The sequence below is a fragment of the Monodelphis domestica genome, chromosome 1, assembly GCF_027887165.1.
Source record: "Monodelphis domestica isolate mMonDom1 chromosome 1, mMonDom1.pri, whole genome shotgun sequence".
Taxonomy (NCBI): domain Eukaryota; kingdom Metazoa; phylum Chordata; class Mammalia; order Didelphimorphia; family Didelphidae; genus Monodelphis; species Monodelphis domestica.
Window position 1 is genome coordinate 736,064,739 of NC_077227.1, and position 26,929 is coordinate 736,091,667.

Sequence of the window (26,929 nt, forward strand, 5' to 3'; positions counted from 1 at the left end):
ATTGCTGTCATTGAAGAATTCCATAGCATGCTAGAATGAGGGGGGAAAGGGATTTTAGGGGTGGAGAAAAGGGAACTTGACTCTTGGATCATGGAATAAGGAAGGAAAAGGACAGTGATACAATTAAAACTTAAAAATAGATTTGCAGATCTTCCTGAAGAGGAGGAACTGGGTGTTCTGAGGAAGAAGCTGGTTATCCTTTCTAGAATGTGTTATAGAATCACAGCAACTCTCAGAGCTACGGTAGTGAGTCTCCCTTCACAAGGACACTAAGGTAGCTGTTTGTCAACCTGATTAAGAGCAAACAGAAAGGGTCTGTGGCCTGACTAGATTATAAGACTTAACAGAAAACTTTGCAAGACTTAGCAAAATGTATGACACCTATCTACTTTTTGAAGATTCATGTGGGCACACATTGCATGAATAGAAGCACCTAAAATTATTAAAAACCAATTATAAAGTCTTGAGCAAAGAACTGAAAACCCCATAGAGGAGATGAGTGGTTTTACTTATTGTTGCCTGTTGAAAGCAAGGGAGTTTAAAATGAAACATTAATTTGGGAAGTAAACACCTAACAAAGGCTTGCATATACTTCCATTGTATCTTGAAAAATCTAATCTAAAGACCTTTGTGTGAGACAGATACAGAGAGACCTGAAAGTTCAAAAGAGACAAACCCAGGAAGGAGATAGAAGTAAAATCCATGGCATCAAGGGTATATATTAAAAAGGTCACAGGCAACACATCAGAACTGGAGGTCCTAAAAGCAAAATGCCAAATTTCACCTTAAAGCTACAATGACTCCAGATGGGTATAGTTATTTGGAAGAAGGATAGGTAAAAGGGTATGTAGATACATAGAGAATAACATTTTATATTAAGGAGTTCTGTAAGTAAATCTTAAGAACTGACAGGATTTGGGATGTGATAGAGAATATTTGGGTTAAAGTCCAAGGAGGGAGAAACAGATGATTTTGTCATTGGAGCATACTACTGACCACTTGGACAGAAAGAGAAAATAGGTGAGGAATTTTGGAAACATCACCAGTCTGGCCCAGAAGTATGATACAACAGCGATGGCAATTGTCCAGACATCTTCTGGAGGTCTCAGAGCTCAAATAGAACCGGCAATAATAAATTCATGTCTTACAAGATTGAGGAACCAGTAAGGGGTAATTGTATTTTAATTCTGATTCTTTGGTTTAAATTGCTCTACTTTTAGATTCCTATGCCTTCTGTGGACAAAAGTGAGTGAACATAAACTGTGTCTCTATGGATTTCAGTTTCTTACCTAAGACTTTATAAATTGTCATCAAAGGGAAGAATTGCTGGAGTGTGGACTGTGGGAAATTTGGGAGTTGGAGGGAAGTGATCACTTCTTCATCTTAGAGAAGAGAAAGCTGGCTATAGTCTGATTTCATTATATTCAGAGGAAATATGAGATCCTATCAGCTAATGCTTTTAGATAAATCAGCTCTGGAGTGATGAGAGAGTCTCAAGAATGAAATTCTAGACACACAGGAAGTCTCATATTTGAGGAAGAAAAATGTTAGAAGGAATCATTTTGGTGCATAGGGAACTTGCCAACTACCTTAGATTTAAGCAAGGGCAGGAAATATGAATTTAAAAGTGTGGTTCAGTTCTATAAAAAGTCAGGAATGCTCAAGCTTAGAACAAAGCCAAGAATTCAAAGGAAGTGGAGGATAACAATAAAAATTTAGAAGTTAAGATGAGCAAAGAAATACTGAGTCTCAAAGAAGGGACAAGATATTTGCTTCCAAGTAGTTTGGAGAATGATAACTGATAAGAGTAAGAAGAGAAAGAAGCTCTGCAAAAGAGAATGACTTTTATACTATGACAGAACAAAAATTACTGAACAGAGTGTTAATTTCAAAGATAAAATAAAAATGACAAGAGAGCCTAGCTGCCTTGGATGGATTAATCCCAACAGGCCCAAGTGGGCTATATCCTTACTCCGAAAAGAATTGTCAGATATGATTTATGGAGCCACCATCTGTGATGTGATGGAAACTAGATCTTCTACATGCCCACAGAAAGGTCCAGATCAGCTAAAAACAGGATCACTAAAGTATTAGATAAGAGAATTTTGTGGATATAGTTTACCTGTATGTTAGCAAAGCTTTTGATAAATATACTCTTGTGGGGAAGATGGAAACACAGTATAATTCAGTTAAATGGATTCTAAATTTATTGAATGGCTGGCCTCAAAATCATGGTAACCAGACTTTGTGGCACACTTCTACTCTACTAGCTACCTCCCAGTTTCCAGGGAGGCTGAGGCCAATGGATCTCTCAAGCTCAAGAGTTTAATGTAGCACAGGGCTGTGCCAATTGACTTCCCTAAGACCAGTGTCAAAAAGGTCTCAGGATTGCTGGACAGCACTAGGTTGCATGAAGAGGTAAACTGGTCTAGGTAAGAAATGTAGCAGGTCAAAAGCTCCTGTGCCATTCAGGCCTGTGAGCACACTCTGAACTCCTCTCCCTGGAAGACTCATTCTTTAAAAACAAACCACAGTGGGCAACTGGGTAGCTCAGTGGATAGAGAACCAGGCCTAGAGACGGGAGGTTCTAGTTTCAAATCTGGCCTCAGACACTTCCCAGCTGTGTGACCCTGGGCAAGTCACTTAACCTCTATTGCCTAGCCCTTACCACTCTTCTGCCTTAGAACCAATACCCAGTATTGATTCTAAGACAGAAGGTAAGGGTTTTTAAAAAAAATTAAAAAAAAAAAACAAACAAAGCCAAACCACAACCATGGCAGGTCTCCAGAGGGGAACCCGAGGATTCTGTAGTTGGCCCTGTGCTATTTACTAGTTTTGTATATGTCTTGGATAAAGAAATTAGATTAGTAGCTAGGTGGCCCAGTGTATAGAGTGTTGGACCTGGAATCAGGAAGACTCATCTTCTGAGTTCAAATCTGGCCTCAGACACTTAGTTGTATGACTCTGGGCAAGTCACCTAACCCTGTCTGCCTCAGTTTTCTCATCTATAAAATGAACTGGAGAAGGAAATGACAAACCATGCCAGGATCTTTACAAAGAAAACCCCAAATGGGGTCATGATGAGTTGGACACGACTAAATGACTGAAAAACTAATTTTCAGATTACACAAATCCTTAACTCGGTGATAGGACCCAAAAGGCTCTTGAATGTTTAGAGCATTGGACTGAATCTCATAAGATGAAATTGAATTCAGAACTACATTTGGGTGGGAAAAAATGATCTCTACAAATGGGAGGGGTGTGGTTAGACAGAAGTTCTGAAAAGGATCTGGGGCTTTTAGTAGATTCCACACATGCTTAGTATAAGTGGGTAGGATGATATAGCATCACCAAAAGGGGAATATAATCTTGGGAATAGGTATCTGGTCATCTCGGCATTCTTGGACTTTGTTTGATGTTTTCTGGAGTACATGTTTTCTCCTGGGTTTAGGGAGAACTTAGATAAACTGAGATGTACAGAGGAGGGATCCAAGATGTAGAAGGGCCTTGATTTCATGATGTATGAGGACTGGTTGGAAGAGCCAAACAGGTTAATCTCAAGAAAAGAGGACTTGGGCACAATGTTTAGTAATTGCAAAGAGGCAGATTATATAAGTCTTAATGTTTGGAGACTTTTTCTAAGAGTAATAAGAACTGTCCAGAAGTGGAATGGTAACTGAGGTAGTTATAGTTTTCCTTTCCTTTCAGTTCTTCAAGCAGAAGTTGGGTGACATCTTACTAGTAGGGTGTATTCCAGTGGGGATTCCTTTGGTAGAAGAGTCAGCTTCTAACTTTGGTTTGGAAACTAAGTTACTAGAGGTGATAACAGAATTTGTTCTCAGTTCAAAATGACTAATTCAGGAAAGAAAACTTCTGGATCATAACAGGTTAGAAAGTACTGTTGAAGACTCTTGTCCATGATAAAATGCACTTTTTTCTGTTTGTTTTTATATCACAGTCATTTCTGGATATTAGTCTCCCCCCTCCCCCCCAAAAAACCCCATCAAAAACAAAGCCTCAACAACAAATAACCAAGCATATACCGTCTTGCTTTATAACAAAGAAAAATAATGAAGTAAAACTAACTGACATAGTGTCTGATAGTATGTGCTACATTCTATACTTATAGTCATTGGTAATAAGTTTCAGCTTTTTCATGCCCATCATGTTCCTCCCCTTTGTAGTAATCTTAGCTATGATTATGACTAGCAAGAATGCAGTTCAGTGGAAGCAGTAGTCACAAGATGGTCAGAAAGACTTGAGTTGGACCTTGAAGGAAGGAGCAAGGATAGCCAATTGGGGAAAAAGAAGATTAGTGCAGGAAAAGGCCCAGAAATGATTTTGTTATTGTGAGTGTTCAGCGAACAGTGAATAGTGTAAAGATTAAAATTTAGGGGATACTGAGGCAGGTAGAAATTAGTTTCTCTCTGCAAGGAATATTACATTTTTTAGAGGTTTATTAAAGGTTAAGGATTTAAAAATATACAAGTAATAAAAGGCACGTGCCAGGTGGGCCATAAGGCCCACCCAAAATTTCACTCACATCATGAGATGTGTCTGTTTGCCAGCGGAGACAGAAAGTAAAGATACCCAAAAGCCTTTGCAATCAGGTTAAATACCCCATCTCGTTCTCGGCCCAGGTGAGGTTACAAAGCATTCTGGGGAAGTGGAGCAAGGGCTTCTGGGGATTGAAGTCCAGAGTTCAAATTCATTTTTACAATAGAAAAGTCTGGCCAAAGTGGAAGTGGACAGTATTTTAATTTTAATTTAATTTTTTAACCCTTACCTTCTGTCTTAGAATCAATACTATCTATTGGTTCCAAGGCAGAAGAGTGGTAAGGGTTAGGCAATGGGGGTTAAGTGACTTCCCCAGGGTCACACAGCTATGAAGTGTGAGGCCAAATTTGAATCCAGGACCTCCGTCTCTAGGCCTGGCTCTCAATCCACTGAGTCACCTAGCTGCCCCTTGCATAGGACAGTATTGAGTGAGGATTAAGTTTTTAAACATTTCTTCCATAATATGGATAAAATAAAGCATTCTAAATGTAAAGCACTAAACTATCCATAAAATTCTTTTGTCCTCTAGTATCATTCTTAGATAATTTTGTATGGCCTATAGAGAATAAATAACTGGATTTTACTTTGATAATTTCACAAATTGTGTAATGTCTCATTTCTAACTGTTCAGAAAGTCATCCTTTTCTGGATTTCCACAAGCCTGACTTTTTTTCTACTTATAGGTTTCTGTTGTTATATTTTGAACCCCCCCTCCCCCATCCCCAGAGTTAATCATTTTCCTGTTTTGTTTTTGATAGGAACTAATTTTAAAACAACACTCAGAAAGTTGGTGGTGGCTTGTAATTTTAGATGGTATAGCATAGAGATGTCAAACACTCGTCTCAGCCTGAACCAGATTAAAATATGAACGGGAAATAATTAACAAAATGAATAAAAATATAACAAAAAAAGATGACATTGTATTTTAAAAGTGTCACTGATGTAGCAGGTAGTTTTGGACTTGGAATCAAGAATGTCTATGTTCAAACCCTGCCTCATACTTAATGGCTGCATAACTTGGCAAATCATTTAACCTCTCCCAGGCTCAGTTCCTTTATTTGTAAAATGGTGATAATAGTGCTTACTTTTTAGGGTTGTTGTAAAAATCCAAAGAGAACATAAATTACATTGCAAACTTCAAAGAGCTATGTAAATGCTGGTTTCTATTGTTATTTTCCTAGTTTTGTGTAAGTTTCTGCTTGTTTCATAGAAACTACTTAGTTGGCTTTTTATTTTGTTTTAATTCTTTCAATAAATAACTTATCCAAAAAGATGGATAGAGTTGAATGCTATTTAAAATAACTGGTTTAGCATTTGTGTTTTCTTGATTATTCTACTTAAGTAGTTTGGAAGTTTAGTGACGAGTGAAAAAATAAAAGCCAAACTGTATATTAAATACACAATGAGAAAACAGCCATGTTTAGCACAATGTTTTGAAATATAATAAATGCTTACTAAATAATTACTAGTTGGTTAATTGATATTTGAATACAAAATGCCTGAAAGGAAAAGAAAATATCAAGATTTATTTCCATGAATTGCAGAATGACAGGTATTGAGCTGAGGCCACACCATTAGAAAAGTTAGGAAGAAGATGAAGCACAGAAAAAACATATGTTGACAAACTAAAGAACTTTGACATTTTGTCAGGGAGTTTCCATTGCTTGTTACTCTGCTCCACCACTTAAGTGTTGTGGCCTTCTATTATAACATGTACTTCATTGGTTCTGGGTAATTGTCACTAGCAAGCTAGAAGGAATTATTCTGGGATTCTCTGTACTTTAAATATCCTTCACATTCATCACATTGATGAACAGACTGTATTCTAAAGTATGATACTGGGGGATAGCTGGGTGGGTTAGGGGATTGAGAGCCAGGCCCAGAGACAAGAGATTCTGAGTTCAAATATGACCTCAGACACTTAGTAGCTGTGTGACCCTGGGCAAGTTACTTAACCCCCACTTCCTAGCCCTTACCACTCTTCTGCCTCAGAACCAATACACACAGTATTGATTCTAAGATGGAAGGGTTAGGGTTTAAAAAAAAAGAAAAGAAAAAAATAAAGTATGATATTATCTTTGGAGCATTGCAAAGGATACTTTCATGTTCCACCTTCAACACATCTTGGCCCCTTGCTCCTGGGCAAATTAATTAAATATTTTTAGTGCTGGAGGCAACCTTAACACTACAAGAAACAGATGTCTCTTGGGCTTGGTGTAGTATCCTTATCCAGTAGTCACCTATATCAATGATCATAGGTCCAGGCCCTATCCATATTTTGGTGTTAATCAGAAGGGTTATTCTTGATCTTTGCTTCTTCAGGAGAATGAAACTTAATAAAATTCAGAAAAAAAGATTTGTAAATCGCCTTGCCCAAGAAATATAAGGGAAACTATAGGGGAGATTCTGACTTCTTAAATTTAAATTTTGTTTTCTCTATGGTGAAAATTAAATCCATTTAAAAACTATTTTGCTGAGACACAGTATGTTTCAATCTTTGTTTTAAGAGAATATATTTTTTGGATATTCTGAAATAACTGAGGATTTTGGAACTTTATTTTTTACTTGGTACTTAAGGCCACTGCTTCCTTTTAAGCCTGGGATGGGGGCCTAAGAGCTAAAGAAGTATATGTAAGCAAGAAAGGAGAAAAAAATGACTGGTGGTTGGTGTGGGAGAGGGCTTTCTCAAAAGCCCTCTTTCTTGCGTCAAATCCATGGGAAATGGTTTTCAAAGGATCAAATATACACATTATAAAACTCATATTTAAGTACTATAATTTGAAAGTAAAGATACATGAACAATAATCAGTTTTGTTTTCAAATGATAAAAGGAACAAATGCTTTCTAAATAAGTTCCACAGAGAGGATCATAAATATATGGAGATTAAAAGTAGGTATTGAGTCAATAAAGACCAATGCTTTCATTTCAGAAAGCATTTATTAAGATGCTTAGTATCATGACAGCTACTGAACAGATAATCTGTGGATAGTCGAATATACATTCAAAAGTACATGTATAATATATAGTTATAATTTATAATAATAATTATTTATTGGCTATATTAATTTCATTAATAATAATAAGTTAAGATGTGGTATGGTTATAACTAAATAGGAACTAAAACAATATGCTTGAAACTGCATAAAAATACCTATATAGAGTTGATGAATCAGAGGTAGGAAAGTGAAGGAAATCTCAGCTGTTGCTCATGGAGGGACAGGAGATATTGAGAACTGTCCTAGGCTGGGCACTCCCAGAGGAACCCTAGTAAATCCTTAAAGTAGTCTTATGCTTATCTTCTCTCAGAAAATAGAGTGATGTCTTCATAGGACAACCAAAATAAAAGACCCTGACTTTTTGCTTATCATATGAACTAAAATGGCTAAATCACATTTCACTTCAAAGATATTGTGTGGTTTCAGAACCGCTTTGCTCCCCCAAATCTATGCCCGCTTATTGAAGCTTTGGGTCCTTTAAAAGAAAAAGAAATTTATTTGTGCTTACTCTTTACACAAGTATGATTGAGTCAAAGGCTAGAATATACCATTTTGGTTAGAGTCCAGTATTTGAGAAGGGACTCAATGTTGAAGTAGTAGAGTTGGGAAGATTGTAAAGGACCTTGAGCTTTTCTATAAAGAATTCAGCCTTTAGTTAGTTTATAAGCAGTGGGGGTGCCCTTAAAGAATTTGAATAGGTAGGCAATAGGATGGGGATATTATAGGAGATTAATCAGGTAACTGCATTTAGGCTGGATTGTTGAAGAATACATTTAGTTTTAATACTGTTCTCTACTTTCTTAGATAACATGCATAAATACATAATGGAGTTAGGAATAAATCTGTAGCATGAGCTAAAAAGATGGTAACCAAGTACAGTTGAAACCACATGTTTTAGCAGATGTATTAGCTGTCCTTGGCTGCCTATGTTCTGGTGTCAAGCATTGGGGGTTCTTGGCTAGAAGTTCTTTGAAGCCTAATATTATATTGTCTTCCACATGCTGAATCATGTGGCTCCTGCTTTGGGAGGGGAGATGGGGCAGCAGTGCCTTTACACTTATGTAAATGCAGGAAATGTTTGTAACTCCCTCAGTGTTATACATTTGGATCTGTTCAGGAGGTTTTATTCCTTTGGAGAGTCTCCAAGAAGGGTTTAAAAGAGGTTGTGCCAACTTAAGAGAAAGGATTAAAAAAAAAGTATTTAAATTTGGAATTCAATGTAATTATTGTAGGGGTACCAAGATAATTATTCGTGGAAGTAATTTGCCCAGTTAAATTGCTACCAAAAGGAAATCCTTTAATTGCATTGCCACTTTATGTCGCACAGGAATCGCTAATGAACTTTACTTGCTTCTAAAAAATGACTTGTATATCTCCCTTTAATGGGTTAGATTTTACTGTTCTGTGGGCATCATGCTACCTTATAATTGAGAATTTTGAATTCTAAAGTGTTCAACATTTTTATGTCTATGTATTTTTGTAACACTAAAATAGCATGGAATAAATTCCATAATCATTTTTTTGGGGGAAAAACACCCCAAAACCAAACACTTTTAACTGTTTTAAGCGTTGGAAGCCATTGCTCAGCACCTCGGACAGTTCTTGTTACTCCTCAGGAGAAGATGGGGGATGGATGTTCAATTACCACTGTCAGTATTTCTGTTTTTAAGAACAAGAAAGAAAATACACTGGGATTATCATGATTTAAAATTTTTCCTGAAGCTTCTATTCCAAAAGCATTTAAAATTTAGCTTGATTTCATGATTTAACATTTCATAATGTTTTTCACTGGCTATAGAATCCACTTCATAAAATAGTTTGAGTTAAAATGATCTAATATTTGTGTTTTAACTTTCAGCTTTGTGTTATTCTTGGAAAATTTCGCACCACTTGTGAATTCCTTGAACCTGGGCATTGCAAACCCACTTCTGTTGGGCCCATCTCCTTTGCAGTTTGCTCAGATTAAGACACAGTTGGCTCTTCAACAGCTGCATGCAGTTGCTTCACATGGTTCAGCATCACCTTATTCTTTATTAAATCAGTCATTCTTGAAAATAGCCATGTCAAGACCCAGGTTTAATCCTCGAGGACACTTTCCAGGTCAAAGGCCACAAGCACCTAACCCTTCTGGGATGAAGCCTCATGGAGGATATATGAGAACTGAAACAATGGGTATCCCAAGATTACAACCCTCAGGAAGACCACATGGAATTGCACAAAGATTTGGGGGCCATGAGTCTTATCAGAGCATGGGTCCCCATCGGACAAATGTTCAGATGATGCAACACCGAACTGATCCAAGATTGGCCAAAGAAAAAATGGATTTTCATGAAGCCCAACAAAAGAAGGGAAAACCTCATGTTGGTCAGTGGGATGATAGTCCTCGTCCATCTGGAACATCAGGACTGAAACGTGGTTCTGCCACGCATATTACAGACCAGAGTCCAAAAGTCCACAGTCGATACACAAAGGAAAGTGCATCAAGTATTTTAGCAAGTTTTGGATTATCCAATGAAGACCTAGAGGAACTCAGTCGATATCCAGATGAACAGCTAACCCCAGAAAATATGCCATTGATACTGAGGGATATAAGAATGCGTAAAATGGGGCGCTGGTTACCTAATTTGCCTTCCCAGAGAAGTGGTAAAGAAACCCTTGGTGGTGAGACAGTTTCAAGTAATGTGATTGATTATGGACATGCTAGTAAATATGGTTACACAGAAGATCCATTGGAAGTACGAATTTATGACCCTGAAGAACCGACAGAAGAAAATAAGGCTGAATTTCAGTCCCAACAGAATATTTCTGTGTCTGCTCCAAATGTGATATGTAATACAATGTTTCCAGTTGAAGATTTGATCAGACAGATGGGTTTCCAAAGTGAGTCCTCCAGTAATCAATCATTTTTCCCAGTTGATAGTGCAAACAAGATGTCAAATTTAAACATGACAGGACAGTCAGTTCTTGAACCAGTGAACTCTGTGAGCCAATCTATTAGTCAAGCAATGAGCCAGTCACTTATTTCTTCAATGAGCCAATCTCTGATACCACCTCCTATGAGCCAGCAGTCTTTTTCAGCTGAATTAATTACACCTGTAAGTCAACAGGAAAGGATTTCGCATGAACCTGTGATTAATTCGTCTAACATGCATATTGGGTCTGGAGGTGGGAAAAAAAATTATTCATCAGAACCTGATGCTCCTATTCAGTCTCCGTTTGGAATTGTGAAAGCATCTTGGCTGCCAAAGTTTTCACAGACAGGTGCCCAGAAGATGAAGAGACTTCCAACTCCTTCTATGATGAATGATTATTATGCTGCATCTCCAAGAATATTTCCACATATGTGTTCTCTATGTAACGTAGAGTGTAGTCATTTGAAGGTGAGTGGTTTCTAAAGATCACTGTATAATATCTCAGCGCCTGAGTAAATTATATTCTACATTCTAATGTGTTCTGGTATTTATTGGGAATTAAGAAATTGAAAAGCAATTTAAGTCTGATCTTTATGTAAACGTTTTTGAAGATCTTATCACAAATTATTGATTAAGATTATAATATTTCTCTGCTTGGATGACAACTTAAGCCTATGAATTATGTAAAAAGTTGACGTGTTGCATTGATCTTTGGTACATCCTTTGGAGACCCTCAGCAGCCTTGCACATACCCTTGTGTTCAGGGCTTGTGACAATTAATGTTGATTTAAGTGTGTTCTGACTGGGGAACATGGACCAAATAACTTTTAATACAGGTAAGGAAATGGAAACAAGTTAGTTTTCTAAGATGACAATTAATGGCAGAACTAAGATAAGAATTATTTCTGTCCCTTATACCTCTTTAAAAATTATATTATATATATATCAATATATTTTGCTTTTACACTGTCTAGTTAAGTAATTCTTAATCACTTGTGTCATAGATGCCTTTGGCAGTCTGATAAAGCCAGTAGACTATTCAGAATGTTTTAAAATTCATGAAAAATATAGAAATACAAAGAAAACTAATTATTGATTACAGTTGTCAAAATAGTAAAAACAAGTTCAGGTAGCCCAGATTAAGAACCTCTGGTTTGGATTTTCCTTTGGAAAATAGAACCAAAAACTATGATATTTGTCTCTTGATGAATAGAACTAATAGGTTTCTGAGGTGCTGTATGTGTGTGTGTATAGCATATTTTAGAGAATGTAAAATGACAGCGGAATATGGATAAACATAAATATGTATTTATTAGGCTTAAATACTTAATGATTAGTGTAGCTGCCACAGTGATATTTATTGAAGTTTGGAAGAGTTATCTAGAAGTAGTAGGATGTTTAAATGATGTAATATGGTATATATTGTTTTTCAAATCAAGTATTTTGGAGTTCAGAATGAATTTTTTTTGCAGTTTGTTTACTATGCTTGTATAAACTTATTTTCTGCTAAAATTCTTTGTAATTTATAATCTAAATTCTTATGCTCAAAATATGAGCAGAGAAAATCCCTTCCTTACAGGAGCAAGTTTTTGTTAAAAGTCCCTTTTTGAAACCTGTGGATTTTTGCCTATGCTCCAGGGTAGTGACTCCTCCTATCATCTTAATTTTCATTTAGTCTAAATCCTCTTCACTTTAACCACATTCATTGCTTTCTCAGCCTCAGCATCTGATGTTCACTTATGGAGATGGGGAAGTTGACATTATAGAGGAAAATGTATTTGAGTTGCTACCACATCTTTTAGTTTAGCCTCTTTAGAAACAGGGTCTCTGTCTCAGTTTGTTTAGGAAAGATGTTAAATGATCTTTTATCTTCTGAGCATGGAGACCCTAGAGGAATTTTTAGAATAAAGAATATGAAGTGAAAATGAAGCTGTATGTGAGGGGAACATATGCTAGATGCCCATATACCCTAAATGTGTATTCATAGAAATTTTATTTCTACTTTTGGATCATTTAAAAGTTGTTCAGAGGAGGTAAATTTTCAGCTCAGGATAAGAAAATGTCCTCCAAATTGGAATAGGTTACTTTGAATTTTCCCTATCATTGAAAGTATATAAGTAGTCAAGGAGGAGTAGGTAGAGGAGTTTGCTTGGATGAAAGAATTCAACTAGATGACCTTTAAGGTGTCTTTCAGTTTTATGTTTACTTCTGTTTAAAGATGGAATTTTGTTTCCATCTCATGTTTCTTTAGCAAAATTTTGTCCTCATGCAGGATTACAAAACTGCTTTTCATTGTTGGACATGCTTGAGTATTTTGAAATTTTTATAGGGCAGAATATTTAAAAAATAAGTTTTAAGTAGCATCAGGGTCTTGTATATAAATATCAGTGTATGTATAGATTATAAATTGTCTTTCTAAGAAAGACTAAAAAAATTGGGCAAAGAAACAAAATGTTAAAAAAGCTCTTTTGTGTTTGGTCCATAAGGAGACAGCTTGATTTGGAGCTGGTTTAGGTTCAGATCCCATCTTTCTCTTTTTCTACTTATGTGAGCAAGTCCTTTTAACTGTTCTGCTTGCATTTCTTCATCTGTAAAATGAGATTGGACAAGATGACCTCTTGGGTACCTTAAATCTCTAAATTGTTAGTGTTGAATTTACACTGTTAAGGGCAGTGTGCCAGTGGCAAAAGTGATTCAGGTTAGGTCAGTCAGATTTAGGAAATTTAGGGAGGGAGTAAGGAGAAGGTAAAGATGGTTAGAAGACTTAATAAACTTAACCTTCTTGGGTTTACTTATATCCTAGCACTTCTGGATTAAAGTTAGAAATTTCCTTTTATCTCTAAGAGATAAAAATTGTCTTCTGGACATTTTGATAATCAGGATGCCATCTTTGGAGATTTCTTAACCAAAACATGAGGAAACACTGTCAACCTGTAGGTACTAGTACTTGTTTTCATTTGACTCCATGTTTGTACGAAGTTTGTCTAAATTTCCCATTTTGGGGGACAGTTAGGTAGCTCAATGGATTGAGAGCCAGGCCTAGAGACAGGTCCTAGGTTCAAATCTGGCCTCAGACACTTCCTAACTGTGTGACCCTGGGCAAGTCACTTGACCCCCGTTGCCTAGCTTTCACTGCTCTTCTGCCTTGGAACCAATATACAGTATTGATTCTAAGATGGAATGTAAGGGGTTTTTGAATTAAAACAAATAACCCATTTTTAGTTCCCAGTCCGTATCATCTGGGGAGGTCTTGAAAAGTTGTGGTCTGGTTTTACACCTCAATTACTGCTGGCACAGAGGCAACCATATGGGATAGCTCTGCCTTTATCTGCTTTAAGGCTTCGTCAGTAACTTGATAGCCTTACCTGTGTACCCTCTGCTTGACACTAGCAGTTAAAGTACTATTCGAAACAAGGGAATTGGGCACTTTTTTAATGGGGGGGTGGGCCTTACTATATGAGAATTCTCTTTCATGTTGGAAAAACAAAACAGCATTAAACCAAATGTTTTGTTTTCAGGTGGGTGGATCACTTCTGGTTTACTTTGAGAATTGTGTATTTTAAGAGATAATGGGCTGCATTTGTTATTTTAGGGCAGAGTTCTTTGTATTGTTATTTCTTCAATTACTTAATAATTTGAAAATGCCCAATATTTAATTCTTTTATTACATATTTTGGTTGTTATAACTTTAGAATGAAAGCAAACAAATTGTATTTTTAGAGTACATGAATCCATATCCTTGTGCAGATCTAATGATGGCCTCTTTTGGAATGATATCTGTCATGAATAATAGGATTTTGATGACATGAATTTTATACTGTAAAACATTAAGTTATGTGTATTTGGAGGACACATGTCATAAAGACCATTTTCTTTAAAACATAGGTGTGGTCTCTGGCATTTCTTTTTTCTTTTGGCAAAAATGAACATTTGTCCTATAGACTTTTACAAACTTTTTTTTTAGTAAGCCCTTTTCTGAGACATGAACAACTTAAAAATCTGAAGTTGTGCCTATGAAATGAAATGGGGTAAATAATATTTTTGTTATAATTTACTTTATCAGCAACATCAGTAAGCTGATGATGCCAAAAATGTACTTGGGACTTTATTTTCTTGTGTTTGTTAAGTTTGTTGAATATAAGTTTTAATATGATACCTGTAATTGTGCACTTTAGTTTTGAAGATCAGATAAATTGCTCAAACAATTGAAAAAATTCTTAATATCTCTGACTCTTAAGAATTGAAATTATGGTGGGCATGTCATGGTATGGCATATTCTAACTTTAGCACTTTCTCCTCTTTTTTAATAGAATTGGATTCAACATCAGAATACACCTGCCCACATTGAGAGCTGTCGACAGTTACGTCAACAGTAAGGAAATTTATTTTTTCTTGGGTAGATAAAGAACCTTTAGAATGCCTGTTAACTTTTTCAATCTGAAACTTTTGGAAAATACTCAAGGCATTTTGAGTTAGTTTTTGTTTATTTTACTGTCATATATATTTGGTCCTTTTAATGGTAGGAAGATATAAAATTGCCTAATGAAAAAAAATGTCTTGTGGTTTCTACCTTACTACTACTCTCAGGGTCCAAAACCATTGAGTCACTTCTGTTACACCGACATTTTTAAGATAAATCTTTTTTTGGTCCCTCTTCTCCCCTAAGGAAGATTTATTTTGAAACAGACCCTATCCCTTTCTACTTTTCCTTGTATGTTTTAGGATTCATTCATTAGCTAATTATTAAGTACACTTGGGGGCTGAGGAAACACAAAAAATTAAAACCCTTCCTGTTTGCCTGTCTTGGAGCTTACATTCTGCTAGGATTGAGGGGAGGTCATCAATTATATCGATACAAGGTAATTTGAGTACTTAAATTTAGGGGGTGTTGAGATGGACTTGACGAAATTTAATCTAGGGTCTGTCATTAGAAAAAATCATCAGGGTGAGCTGGGAGAATTATGTACTACTGCTTCTCCCTTCTCTTGCCCAACTCATAAGACTTGGTGCCTTCTTGGGGAATTTTTCAAGGAGTTTTCCCTGATAATCTAGGACCAGAAAACAATAAGAACACTAGTAGTATTGCCTCTTTCTATCTCAGGGATCACCTTAAATGGTAATGTTGGCCCAGAGAAAAGTTTCTCATTCCAAGTATTGCCATGTGACTTGGTAGACTAATTGTATTGAACTTTCAGACTTTACCTGACCCACAAAATGTGACTAATTGGAGAAGCTATTTTGTCATCTGACCACTTCCTGACAACTGTCATAAGATTGTGACAGTTTTGGCTTTTTAATTTAAATTACACCATAAAAAAAATACTTCATTGCTATTGAACTTGTATACATGGGACCTCAATTCCTTATCTCCTGACTTCTGACCTAAGCCCACAGACTCTTAGTAGGTATCCTAATTATTTTTTCTTAGTCTAAGAGAGGATAAGTACTTCTCCAAGTTGTTAACAGGTAGTAACTATAGGATTTTGAACTTGTGTCTTCCAGTTTCCAAGTCCAGTGTTCATTATTTTTGGTTACTGTTGGTACAATCAGTCTTTTTTTTTTTAATTATATGTAGAAAATTTTTTTTGACAATTTCTTATTTGACATTTTGCAATTCAGATTCCCTCCCTCCCTCCCTTCTTGTTCACCAAGGTTGTAAAAAAGTCTGATATAGGTTATACCAGTGCTTTCATGCAATACATATTTCCATATACTTTGTACCATTAAAAAAAAGACATCACACATACTCTAAGAAGCTCATGAAAGAAATATAGTGGAAGATGGCATACTTTGATCTGTAATTAGACTCCAACAGTTCCTTCTTTGGCCATGGATTTTATCAGAGTCCTTTGGGGTTATCTTGGAACCTTGTTTTGCTAATAGTTTAGCCCTTCACAGTTGATCATCAAACAGTATTTCTGTTACTGTACATATACACACTGTTCTAGTTCTACTCACTTCATTTTGCATTAGTTCCTACAAGTCTTTTGAAGTTTTTCTGGACTCGTCCTGTTTGTCGCTTCTTTTTTTTAAACTTAAAAAATTTCTCCTATTTGTCATTTCTTATGGTGCAATAGTATTCTATTACAACCATATGCCACATCTTGTTCAGCTTTCCCCAGTTGATGAACACCCCCTCAGTTTCCAGTTCTTTGCCACTATGAAATGAATCGCTAAAAATATTTTAGAACAAGTAGGTCCTTTAATCTTTTTGGGATGTAGTTTCAATAGGGATTGATCAAAAGGGATCTATCCAAAGATATGCATACAATCAGTCTTTTTTTAACCCCTCTTGCTGAGGTTTGAACCTCTTATAGAGAATCCTTAACATGTTGGTTTCATGCGTCAAAGAGATTGATTTTAAGTTTGAAAACTGGCTACTTTATATGGAGATAGTTAGCAGAATTTTTCCACTAGTGAGATCAGTTATTCATTATGCAATGGTCCAAAAATTTTTCCCCTCAAGTTATGAGAAGTGAGAAAATCTTACCAGACCATTGTATTACTTGAAGTTACAGTGTAACTTTTTTTGGTAAACTAATCATCTAAGGGAGTTGATTAATGCTTGTAGTTAATTAATTTCATGGATCTTGTATCTACTAGTTAAAGTTGAAATGGTGCCTAAATAATTTTAAGAATACAAAGATTATACAGAAAATAGATTTTAACAGGAAATATTTATTAGGCACTTAGCATAGTCTCCAACACTCCAAATAAATATTAAATGCTAGGGGTAGAAAACAAAAATAGTCGTCCATTTAAGAGACTTACATTCTAATGGAAAAAGACAACAGAATCAGTACATGCAAGTTAAATTGAGTTGATGGGCATTTGGGGTATTTTAAAGAAACTTTTTATGAAAGTACTAAAAAATAACTAATGGTGTTTTTTTCCTAAAAGAAACATGTTAAAGCATATGTTAAAAAGAATTTTTTTTTTGATACTGTCACAGGAGTACTGGTGCCTTTATACTAAGGCTCTGTTCTCCTATCTGAAATTTTGGATACCACTTTGATACATGTTGTTGCTTATTTATTTAATTAATTAATTTAGGATATTTTTCCATGGTTACATGATTTATGTTCTTTCCCTCCACTCCTCCCACATCCTTCCTGTTGATACATATTGATTTACCATTGACTTAAAATTCTTTTCATCATCTTTTAGTTTGTGATTTCTGCAGTAGGAACATTTTTACTTTAAAAAAATTGAATTATAGCTTGTACTTCTTAGTCTTTTTGTCTAAAAGAACATCCAAGAATATCAAGTCATAAGTTATAGATGGATGTCTAACCCAGGAGCACAGTTGTATTGTATTATTTTTTAAAAGTGGAAATTACTCTTGTAAACCTGGGATGTTTGGGAACAATATATATATTTTTTTGTAGTTAGGAAAAAAAAGACATGATTGTACTTCTATAACACTTGATGTTATAACATCGATAATCTTTATGTTCATCAATGTTCTTTCTCAAAATAGATACCCTGATTGGAATCCTGAGATCCTTTCTTCCAGGAGGTAATGTTTTTTGCTGTGTTATTGTTTAGTCATGTTTTACTCTTGGTTATTCCCGTGTTCCCACTGAATGCTGGGCCCTTCCATCCTTCACCATCTTCTGAAGTCTGTCCAAGTTTGTATTTGTTTCTTCCATGACACTATTCTAGCCTTCTCATCCTCTCATCCCTTTCTTTTGGCCATAACCTATCTTTTCAGCTACAGTGGAAATCCCTCTGCCCAACCAACACATACCATTGAAACTATTCTCTATTCTTTACATCCTCTACTCTACTTCCTGTCACTGCTTTTTCTCCAGCCATCCCACATTCCTACAAACAATTCCATCCTTTCCTTGCCTCATAGAGTCCTCATCCCTGAAGATACAGCTCTGATAACACCTGCATGAAGTCTTTCCTGGTCCCTCCCACTGCTGGTATCCATCCTTCTAAACCACTTTTTATGTATTTGTATAGATTAAATTTACATTTATACTGTTTATAGTTTTATATGCACTTGTTGTCTCACCCATTAGGGTTTGTTTCATTCTTGTATTTTGTATTCCCAGTGCCTGGCCTATTGATACTCAGGATTTAATAAATATTATTTGGTTAATCCAGCCAGTATTTTTTTTCTAACCCCTTAACTTCCATCTTAGAATCACTTGGTTTCAAGGCAGAATTGTGGTAAGGACTAGGCAATGGGGGTTAAGTGACTTGCCCAGAGTCACACAGCTAGGAAGTATCTCAGGCCAAATTTGAACGTAGGACCTCCTGTCTCGGCCTGGCTCTCAATCCACTGAGCTACGCAGCTGCCCCTCCAGTCAGTATTTTGATCATAGTTCCATCCACTGCATGTCTTCCAAAGTGATCCCCCAGCTTCTATTTGAATGCTTCCAGGGAATGGGGGAATCTGCCTCTCTCCAAAGCAGCCTTTCCCACTTGTGCAGAATTTATATTATTACAGTTTTTCTTTACATTGAGCTAAAATCTGCTTTGATTTTATTGTTCCTTCTTCTGCCCATTTGAGTCAAGCTGAACAAACTGCCTTTCATCTTAACCCTTTTCTGACTGCTTTCATCTGGCACTCTCTAAAATCTGGCTCCTTCCAGATGACAGTACACTCCTGGTGATCTTTTCTTAAACTGGTTGTATTTTGACTAATAATTCATAGAGCTCCCTCCCTTCCTTCCCTCATTGAATCAAAAAACTCCTTGTGCCCTATTGCCACTTTTATACTCTGCCTCTGCCGCTGTCACACTAATCTTTACTCCTTTGAGATGAGTGTTACCAAGTTTTATCATGGAATCCAGATCCTGATGGCTATTAGAAATTCCTAAATGTATTTAACTTCCATAACTTAATCCATCTCAGCTGCACCCAGGAATGTTCATACCCTTAATCTTACTAGCATCCACAGGTGTTTGTTTTATCATTGACAGTGTACTATTTAATTCCACTATTGTCTCCACCTTGGCATGTTTGAAAGGGTGGCCTGTCTTGCCAAGACTATCCCTTTTATAGGCACAAATGACCCCTTGTCATTTTGTCCTTTCTTGCAGACTGCTCCTGTCCCCAATCTTTGTTCAATCTCTCTTTACTGATTCCTATCTTGCTTAAAATTATAACCATTTCTCCCTCATCCCATCCTGTGATCTCACCATGTCCATTAGCTATTATCCTATATATATGTTCTTCTTGTCAAAATTCCTTGAGAAAACCCATGTATATTCAGTGCCTCTATTTCCTTTTTCCTTTTTTTTTAAACCCTTATCTTCCATCTTAAACTCACTACTGTGTATTGGTTCAAGAGCAGAAGAATATTAAGGGCCAGGCAATGAGAGTTTCATGATTTACTAGGGTCAGACAGCCAGGAAGGGTCTGAGGTCAGATTTGAACCCAAGATCTTCCATTTCTAGGTCTGGTTCTCAACCCAATGAGTCACCTAGATGCCCTGCTCTTTTCTTCCTCTGCAATCTGACTTTGAAGTTGATCTTTCCAACGTTATCAGTGATCTCTTAATTGCTGATCTAATGGCTTTTTTATTAGTCTTCATCCTTCTAAATCTCTCTGCAGCCACTGACATGGTCAGGATTGCCCTTCCTCCTGATACTGTTATCTCTAGGGTTTCAGAACAGTGCTCTTTCCTGTTGCTTCTTGCCTGTCAGACTACTACTTCTCAATTTCCTTTGCTGGATCTGGACATACCTGCTAACCACAGGTGCTTCCCAAGTCTGTCCTGGGCCCTCCTCTCTTCTCCCTCTACACGATTTCACTTGGTGATCTTTTCAGCTCCCACATATTAGATTATCATCTCTCTGCTGAGGATCCTCAGATGTTTGTTGCACCTAATCTCTCTACTGATCCAATTTTACATCTCTACATATCTGTCAGCATCCTAAATGTAGCATGTTTGTCAGTGAACTCTTCATTACTTCCCCCCTGTCCTATTGCAGTAGTGTACTAGATAGTCTCCCCAATCTAGTCCATTCTCCACTTAACTCTCAGCCTGGTCTTCCTAAAGCACAGATGGGACCATGTCACATACCTCCCTCACCTATTCAAGTAAACACTACTACTTCCCTGTTCATTCAGGATCAGATGCCAACTCCTCTCTTTGGAGTTTAAAGCCCTTCATGATCTGTCCCCCTCTTACCTTTCCAGGCTTCTTATTCCTTACCCACCCCCATGTACTCTTTGATCTAGTGATCTAGCCTTCCTCACTCCTGGCTCTGGCCAGGGCTACTTACAAGAAGCTTTCCTGAGCATCCTCCTCAGTTCTAGTACCTACCCTCTGTTGATGATCTCCAGTTTATCTTGTCTTCCCCATTAAACTGTGAAGCATCCTGATAGCAAAGACTCTCCCCTTTGCCTTTCTGTATTCCCAACAGTGCTTATTCTGGTGCCTGGCACACGTTGTTTATCTGATCTCCCTGACCATACTATCTATGATGTTTTCTTGGCAGAGATACTGGACTTTTTTGCCAGTGAATTAAGGCAAACAGGTTAAGTGACTTTCCCAGGGTCACATAGTATTTGAACTGGATTTGAACTCATGTGCTTTTGTCTGTTAAGTCACCTAGCTGCCTCCAACCTGGTAAACAGTGCTTGATAAATGCTTACTGGATTGACTGTTGATCACAAATGCCCTTTTCTCAATCCTGCATTTTCTTTAGTTTCAGACTTTGATCCAGTTATCCTGTGTTTCTAGATATTCTTTCCTCTTTAGCCTTTCATGACTGTGCTTTCTCTTGGTTCTTTTACCTTTATTTGACCATTTCTTCTCAGTCTCCTTTGCTGAATCTTTCAGGTCACACCTGCTAACTATGGTTAGACCTTTAAAGCTATGTCCTAGAACTTCTTTCTTCCCCATTACATCTTCTTGGTGATCCAGTCACCTCACATGGATTCAATAGTCTAATCTAGCTGACTTCTCAATTACCAAGTCCTGAATTACCAAGTGCCTCTGGGGGCATTTTGAACATGCTATTTGGTACCCAGTTCAAACTTCACATGTGTGGTTGACCTTCATTATCTTTTCCCTTATACAAACTCTTATCTTCCATACTTCCCATTTACTGTAAAGGTTACAGTCATCCTCTGGTTATTTAGGCCTGTAACTCACCTTACATGTTCAGTCTGCTGAGAGATTTTTCATCCCTGTTTTCATGATTGTCTTTCACATGTCTCCTGTTCTCTACTCATGAAGCTACCACATCAATTCAGGCCTTCATCATCTATGTTTATTCTGTATTCTTTGTACAATTATAGATATGCATATTTTCTCTCCCCAAGAAAATAATCTATTTGAAGAGGGAAGATTTAATATTTTATTTTTGTGTCCCTTGTACCTAACATATACAGGAAGTGTTTAGTAAGTACTGATGGATTGAGTCCCATAGAGGCTTCAGAAGCTTCTTTGATAAAAATAACAACAAAGTCTTTGTTATTTGTTTCCAGAACTTGCTCTCTGAAATTTAAAATAGATAATACTTTTTTCCTTACCCTGGTCAGATTTTTGGCTTTCCTCTTGTTAAGAGAGTTTTTATTAAATATGCAATTTATACATCTAATACTCTTAACACAGAGGTGTCAATACATCCTGTGTAGCCACAGTATCTGAAGGGACTAAGGCAGATTAAAATGGTGTTAACAAATAAAAATACACTAAAACATAGATGTCATTAACATGTTTTTTAAAGACAATAGGCTGCCTACAAGGATCCTGATACAATTTGTTCGTCTCCTGTTTTAAACCAGTCTTAAACCCTTAGATAGTTGTGTTTGTGACTATCAGACATAAAAACATTTGTGGAGTGAACTAGATCTGGTCTATTGTTGAGTCATTCATCATAAACAGTCTTTCCCTTTTTAAAGCCTTAAGAGCTTGGCGTATGCATGTTTTATCACCCTTTCTAAAAATGATTCTTCTAAAATTTTAAATTAGGTTAATTCTCAATAAGTTAAAATTAAGTGGAAGTTTGCTTAAATCTAGAATGTTGATTTTTATTTTACAGAGATGAGGGCAATCGAAAAGAAAATCAGACTCCAAGGAGACGGACTCACTCTTCTAGTGTCAGTCCCCGACGATCTAGGGGGCCAAGTTTCAGTCACAAGTTGCGGCGGTCTCGATCTAGAAGCCCTGGACGTTATATGCCAAGTAGACCAAGAAGTCGAAGTCCAAGATATTCACATCGATTCAGTCCCAGACACCGGTCTCGGTCACCACATCGATCTCGAAATCCTCTCAGAGGAAGTCCTAAACCCCCAAGATCTGCTAGCTCTGAGTGGACATCAAGGAGACGACCAAGGTCACCAGGTACAATGATGGCCACATTGTTGATGATAAAAATTGGTTTATCTACTACTTTTTCTTTAAACCCTTACCTTCCACCTTAGAATTAATACTATGTATTGGTTCCAAGGCAGAGGAGTGGTAAGGACTAGGGAATGGGGGTTAAGTGACTTCCACTTGCCCAGGGTCACACAGCTGGGAAGTGTCTGAGGCAAAATTTGAACCCAGGACCTCCCAGAGGTTTCTAGACCTGGCTCTCAAACCACCAAGCTACCCAGCTGCCCTTTTAAAGAGACTTTTAAAAAGATTCTCACCTAAATAGCTTGACTCCATAATTTCTTCTTCCCTCAGCAGTGGTAGAAGGTGGCAGAGTATGACTTTATAGTCTGAATCCATTATTCAAATGCTCAAACATGCATATCAAATACTGAATATAAAGGATGTAAAGTAGTAGCAAAAGTGAGAGGCCTATTTTGAATCCTCATTTGCAAATCAGAGTTTAATAGAAAGTCAAATTACTTTCAAATAGAATTAATAACTTTTTGTTTACAAGAATGCATTGTATCGTCTGTCAACAGTTTAATTTCCTATAAATGTCCCTAAAAATAATGTAAACAGGGACAGTTAGTTAGCTCAGTAGATTGAGAGCTAGATCTAGAGACAGGAGGTCCTGTGTTCAAATCTGTCCTGAGATTCTTCCTAGCTGTGTGACCCTGGGCAAGTCACTTAACCCCCATTGCCTAGCCCTTACTGCTCCTCTGCCTTGGAACCAATATTTCATATTGGTTCTAAGAGAGAAGGTGAGGATTAAAAAAAAAGAATGAAGAAGACCAATTCCAAACATTTTTTAAGGACCCTTAGTACATAGGAATTCACCTATTAAGTTTGAAGCTGATGACCAAGCTTTCCCTTTATGTGTCCAAAGCAGTGAAAAGATTGCCCTGCACTGGTTTTTATGATGGTGTGGGTACCAATAGCTTTCAGTCTTGAAGACTCAAGTTGTGCTGTCCCCTGTCCAGATAAAAGAAGCTCATTGGAAGCTGTGGTTCAGAGTTTGGGACACGGTTTCCCTGCAGAGTTCAGTAAGCAGAAACACTTTGAAGCAAGCGGGAAGGGAAGATCCTCCACCCAAAAGAGTCTCAGCAGCAGTTCAAAACTACCCTGTAAGACTGTAGGTTCTACAAAGAGTGAGTCCTCAGCCAGTCACACTGCTCGCCATAAAGCCAAGAATCCTGAAGATGCCAGCTCATCCCAGGTGCTGGAGGAAAGCGTTACTCAAAGAAAGGTTAGTGACTGATACTGGCAGGACCAAGCTTGTGTACTTCATTTTGTTCTACTGGTGAGCATACTCTAAATATAGAGGCCCTTTTCTCTCACACTGGAAGAATCAAAATCTCAAAAGATTAAAGGAGTAAGGATTAGCTCTTTGCTGGAGTGGGGCACAGGAATGAGTACTACATCATACAGATCTCAGCCTGAAGGGGCCCTCACATGTCTACTGGTGATCTGCTGAATGAGCTGGGAATAGTGTAGGGAAAACTGAGAAAACTTCAAGAGAGTGGACCACAGTAGAACCTGTGGGCATTAATATAGTTGGGAAAGATTTCTGAGGATTTAGGAATAGCAGGTAGGACTGAGCAATTTAAAAAAAGGATATCTTTTGTTTTTACATCACCTATGTTACCTATTGCCATCCCTTAGGATAATGAGCTGTGTTGTGTGTGGTTTTTTATTTTTATGTATATATATATGTGTGTGTGTGTATATATATATATATATATATATATATATATATATATATATATGAGGAAAGGAAAGAATTTAAAAGTATCCAGCAGATTAAAGTCTCACATTATAGGCAGAATTCCACACCAACCTCTACAAAGGACTGTAGGGAGGTGTCATCGTCTTCTTTGGAGCCCTGCTTGGTCATGATCTATTATAGTATTCAGTGTTGGTTGTATTACTGTCCTCATTATTTCTTTAATCACAGTGTTGTTTTCCTGGCAATGCTTACTCTGCTTTTTGCATCTGTTCATACTTTTCATGATCACTATTTCTTGCAGTGTAATAATTCTCCATTTTGTTCATGCACTGCAGCCTGTTTAGCTATTCCTAAATCATCAACATCTACTATGTTTCTAGTTTGTTACTCTGCTACCACAACAAAAAAGGGATGTGTATCATTGACTTCCTTGCCTAGCACTGTGTTTAGGTCAAATACAATGGATAGTTTAATACTTTTCTCAGTATATTTCCAGATTGCTCTGAAGAGGGGTTATAATAACCATTTCATAGTTCCACCAAAAATACGTTAATATGTGCCTATATTGACACATTCCCTGCAATATTAACCATTCCCTTCTGTCATCCATGTCAATTTTCTGGATGTGGGTTGAGCTTTAGGGTCCTTTTGATGAATAGTTCTTAATATAATTTCTTTTTATTTTAGTCAATTTGCATTTAAAATTTTTTTATCCTTGCCTTTTCTTTATATTGTAGTTATTTCAAAAGAAAAAAATCTAGCCACTGTCTCTAAATTTACTACTTGTAAAAAAAAGTAAAAAATTTCTGATACAGTGACAGAATTTATGTTTATACATAACATTCTGTCCTTTTTGTTTTGAGGCAAGAAGTACCTTTTGTCATTATTCTCCAAGAGTATCCTTAGTTTTTTATTACTTAGGTTGTGGCAGATTGTTTAGGGTATCTGTCTTCTCACTGTCCTGTTGCTATTATCTTTGTTCATAGGGCATTAGTTGAGGTCTGAGTTGAATTTTCATTTCTCTTTTGCTAGTGTTTTTAGAGTTTGTCTTTAGGTGGTTCAATCATAGTTAGACTCCTTATCTAGTAGAGAATGACTCTTAGTGTTATTCATGGCTCATATATTTTTTAAATTTAAAGATGTTTTATTTTCCCAATTACATGTAATAATAATTTTCAAAATTGTAAGATCCAAATCATCTCCTTTCCCCTACATGGAAATGGTAAGCAATTTGATCTGGGCTTTACATATATTATTATTATGCAAAACACATTTCCAGATTGGTCATTGTTGTAAGACCACACTCATACAAAACCAAAACCCCAAAATAAAACTGTAAATACACTGATGTGAAAGATAGTGAACTTGATTTGTAGCCATCCGACTCCCAACAGTTCTTTCTCTGGAAGTGGATAGCATTCTTCTTCATAAGTCTTTCAGAATTGTCCCAGATCATCGCATTTCTGAGAGTAGTCAGGTTTTCACAGTTGATCATCAGACAATATTGTTGTTACCTTGTTGTATAGTGTTCTCCTTGTTCTGCTTATTTCTCTCTGCTTCAGTTTATGTAGATCTTTCTAGTTTTTTTTTTTAATTATCCTGCTCATTTCTTATAGGGCAACAGAATTCCATTACATATATATATATCATAATTTGTTCAGCTACTCCCCATTTGATGGAAATCCCCATAATTACTAATTCTTTGCCACCACAAAGAGCTGCTATGCTCATCATTGTTTTTAGTTTTTTTTTTTCTTTCAAACTTGGTCCTGAATTTTGACCATGTTGGGATAGGTATTTTTTCCTCAGATTTGGAAGCTGTCTTGTTTGCTTTCAATTTGTAATCTTGTCTGCATGTTTTTAATGTCTAATTTCTTTTTTTTTTTAAACCTTACCTTCCATCTTGGAGTCAATACTGTATATTGGCTCCAAGGCAGAAGAGTGGTAGGGCTAGATAATGGAGTTTAAGTGATTTGCCCAGGGTCACACAGCTGGGAAATGTCTGAGACCAGATTTGAACCTAGGACCTCCCATCTCTGGGCCTGGCTCTCATTACACTGAGCCACCCAGCTGCCCCCAATGTCTAATTTCTAATGTCTAATTTCAACAGTTTTTTTTTTTAACAAGCAATAAAAAACAACAGAGTAAAAATAAGATCTTTGTAATAAAAATAGATAATTACGTGAGGCTGATTTCCTTTTTAGTTGTGTCCAAAAATTAAGGTCCTACCAGAAAGTGATCAGTGTGCTGCATCTTCAATCCTCAGAATCATAATTTGTCATTGTATTGAGCAGCATGCTAAAGTCTTTCGGAGTTGTTTTTCTTTCCCCATGCTATTGTCATTATAGAAATTCTTTTCCTAGCTCTTATTTATTTGTCTATGTCACTTCATAGGAGTTTTTTAGTTTC

At 36.7% G+C, this 26,929-nt stretch overlaps 1 protein-coding gene across 37 annotated transcripts in view; it reads left to right on the forward strand.

The window, feature by feature from the left end:
• The window catches only part of ZNF638 (zinc finger protein 638), a 150,411-nt gene that overhangs the window by 60,133 nt on the left and 63,349 nt on the right, over positions 1-26,929 (forward strand). For all 37 annotated transcript variants that reach the window (XM_056813971.1, XM_056813980.1, XM_056814038.1 and 34 more), the window contains exons 2-6: positions 9,413-10,934; positions 14,777-14,838; positions 17,947-17,985; positions 22,478-22,779; positions 23,775-24,040. In XM_056813971.1, coding sequence (XP_056669949.1) covers positions 9,413-10,934; positions 14,777-14,838; positions 17,947-17,985; positions 22,478-22,779; positions 23,775-24,040 — 2,191 coding nt within the window. The remainder of the gene's footprint in view (positions 1-9,412; positions 10,935-14,776; positions 14,839-17,946; positions 17,986-22,477; positions 22,780-23,774; positions 24,041-26,929) is intronic.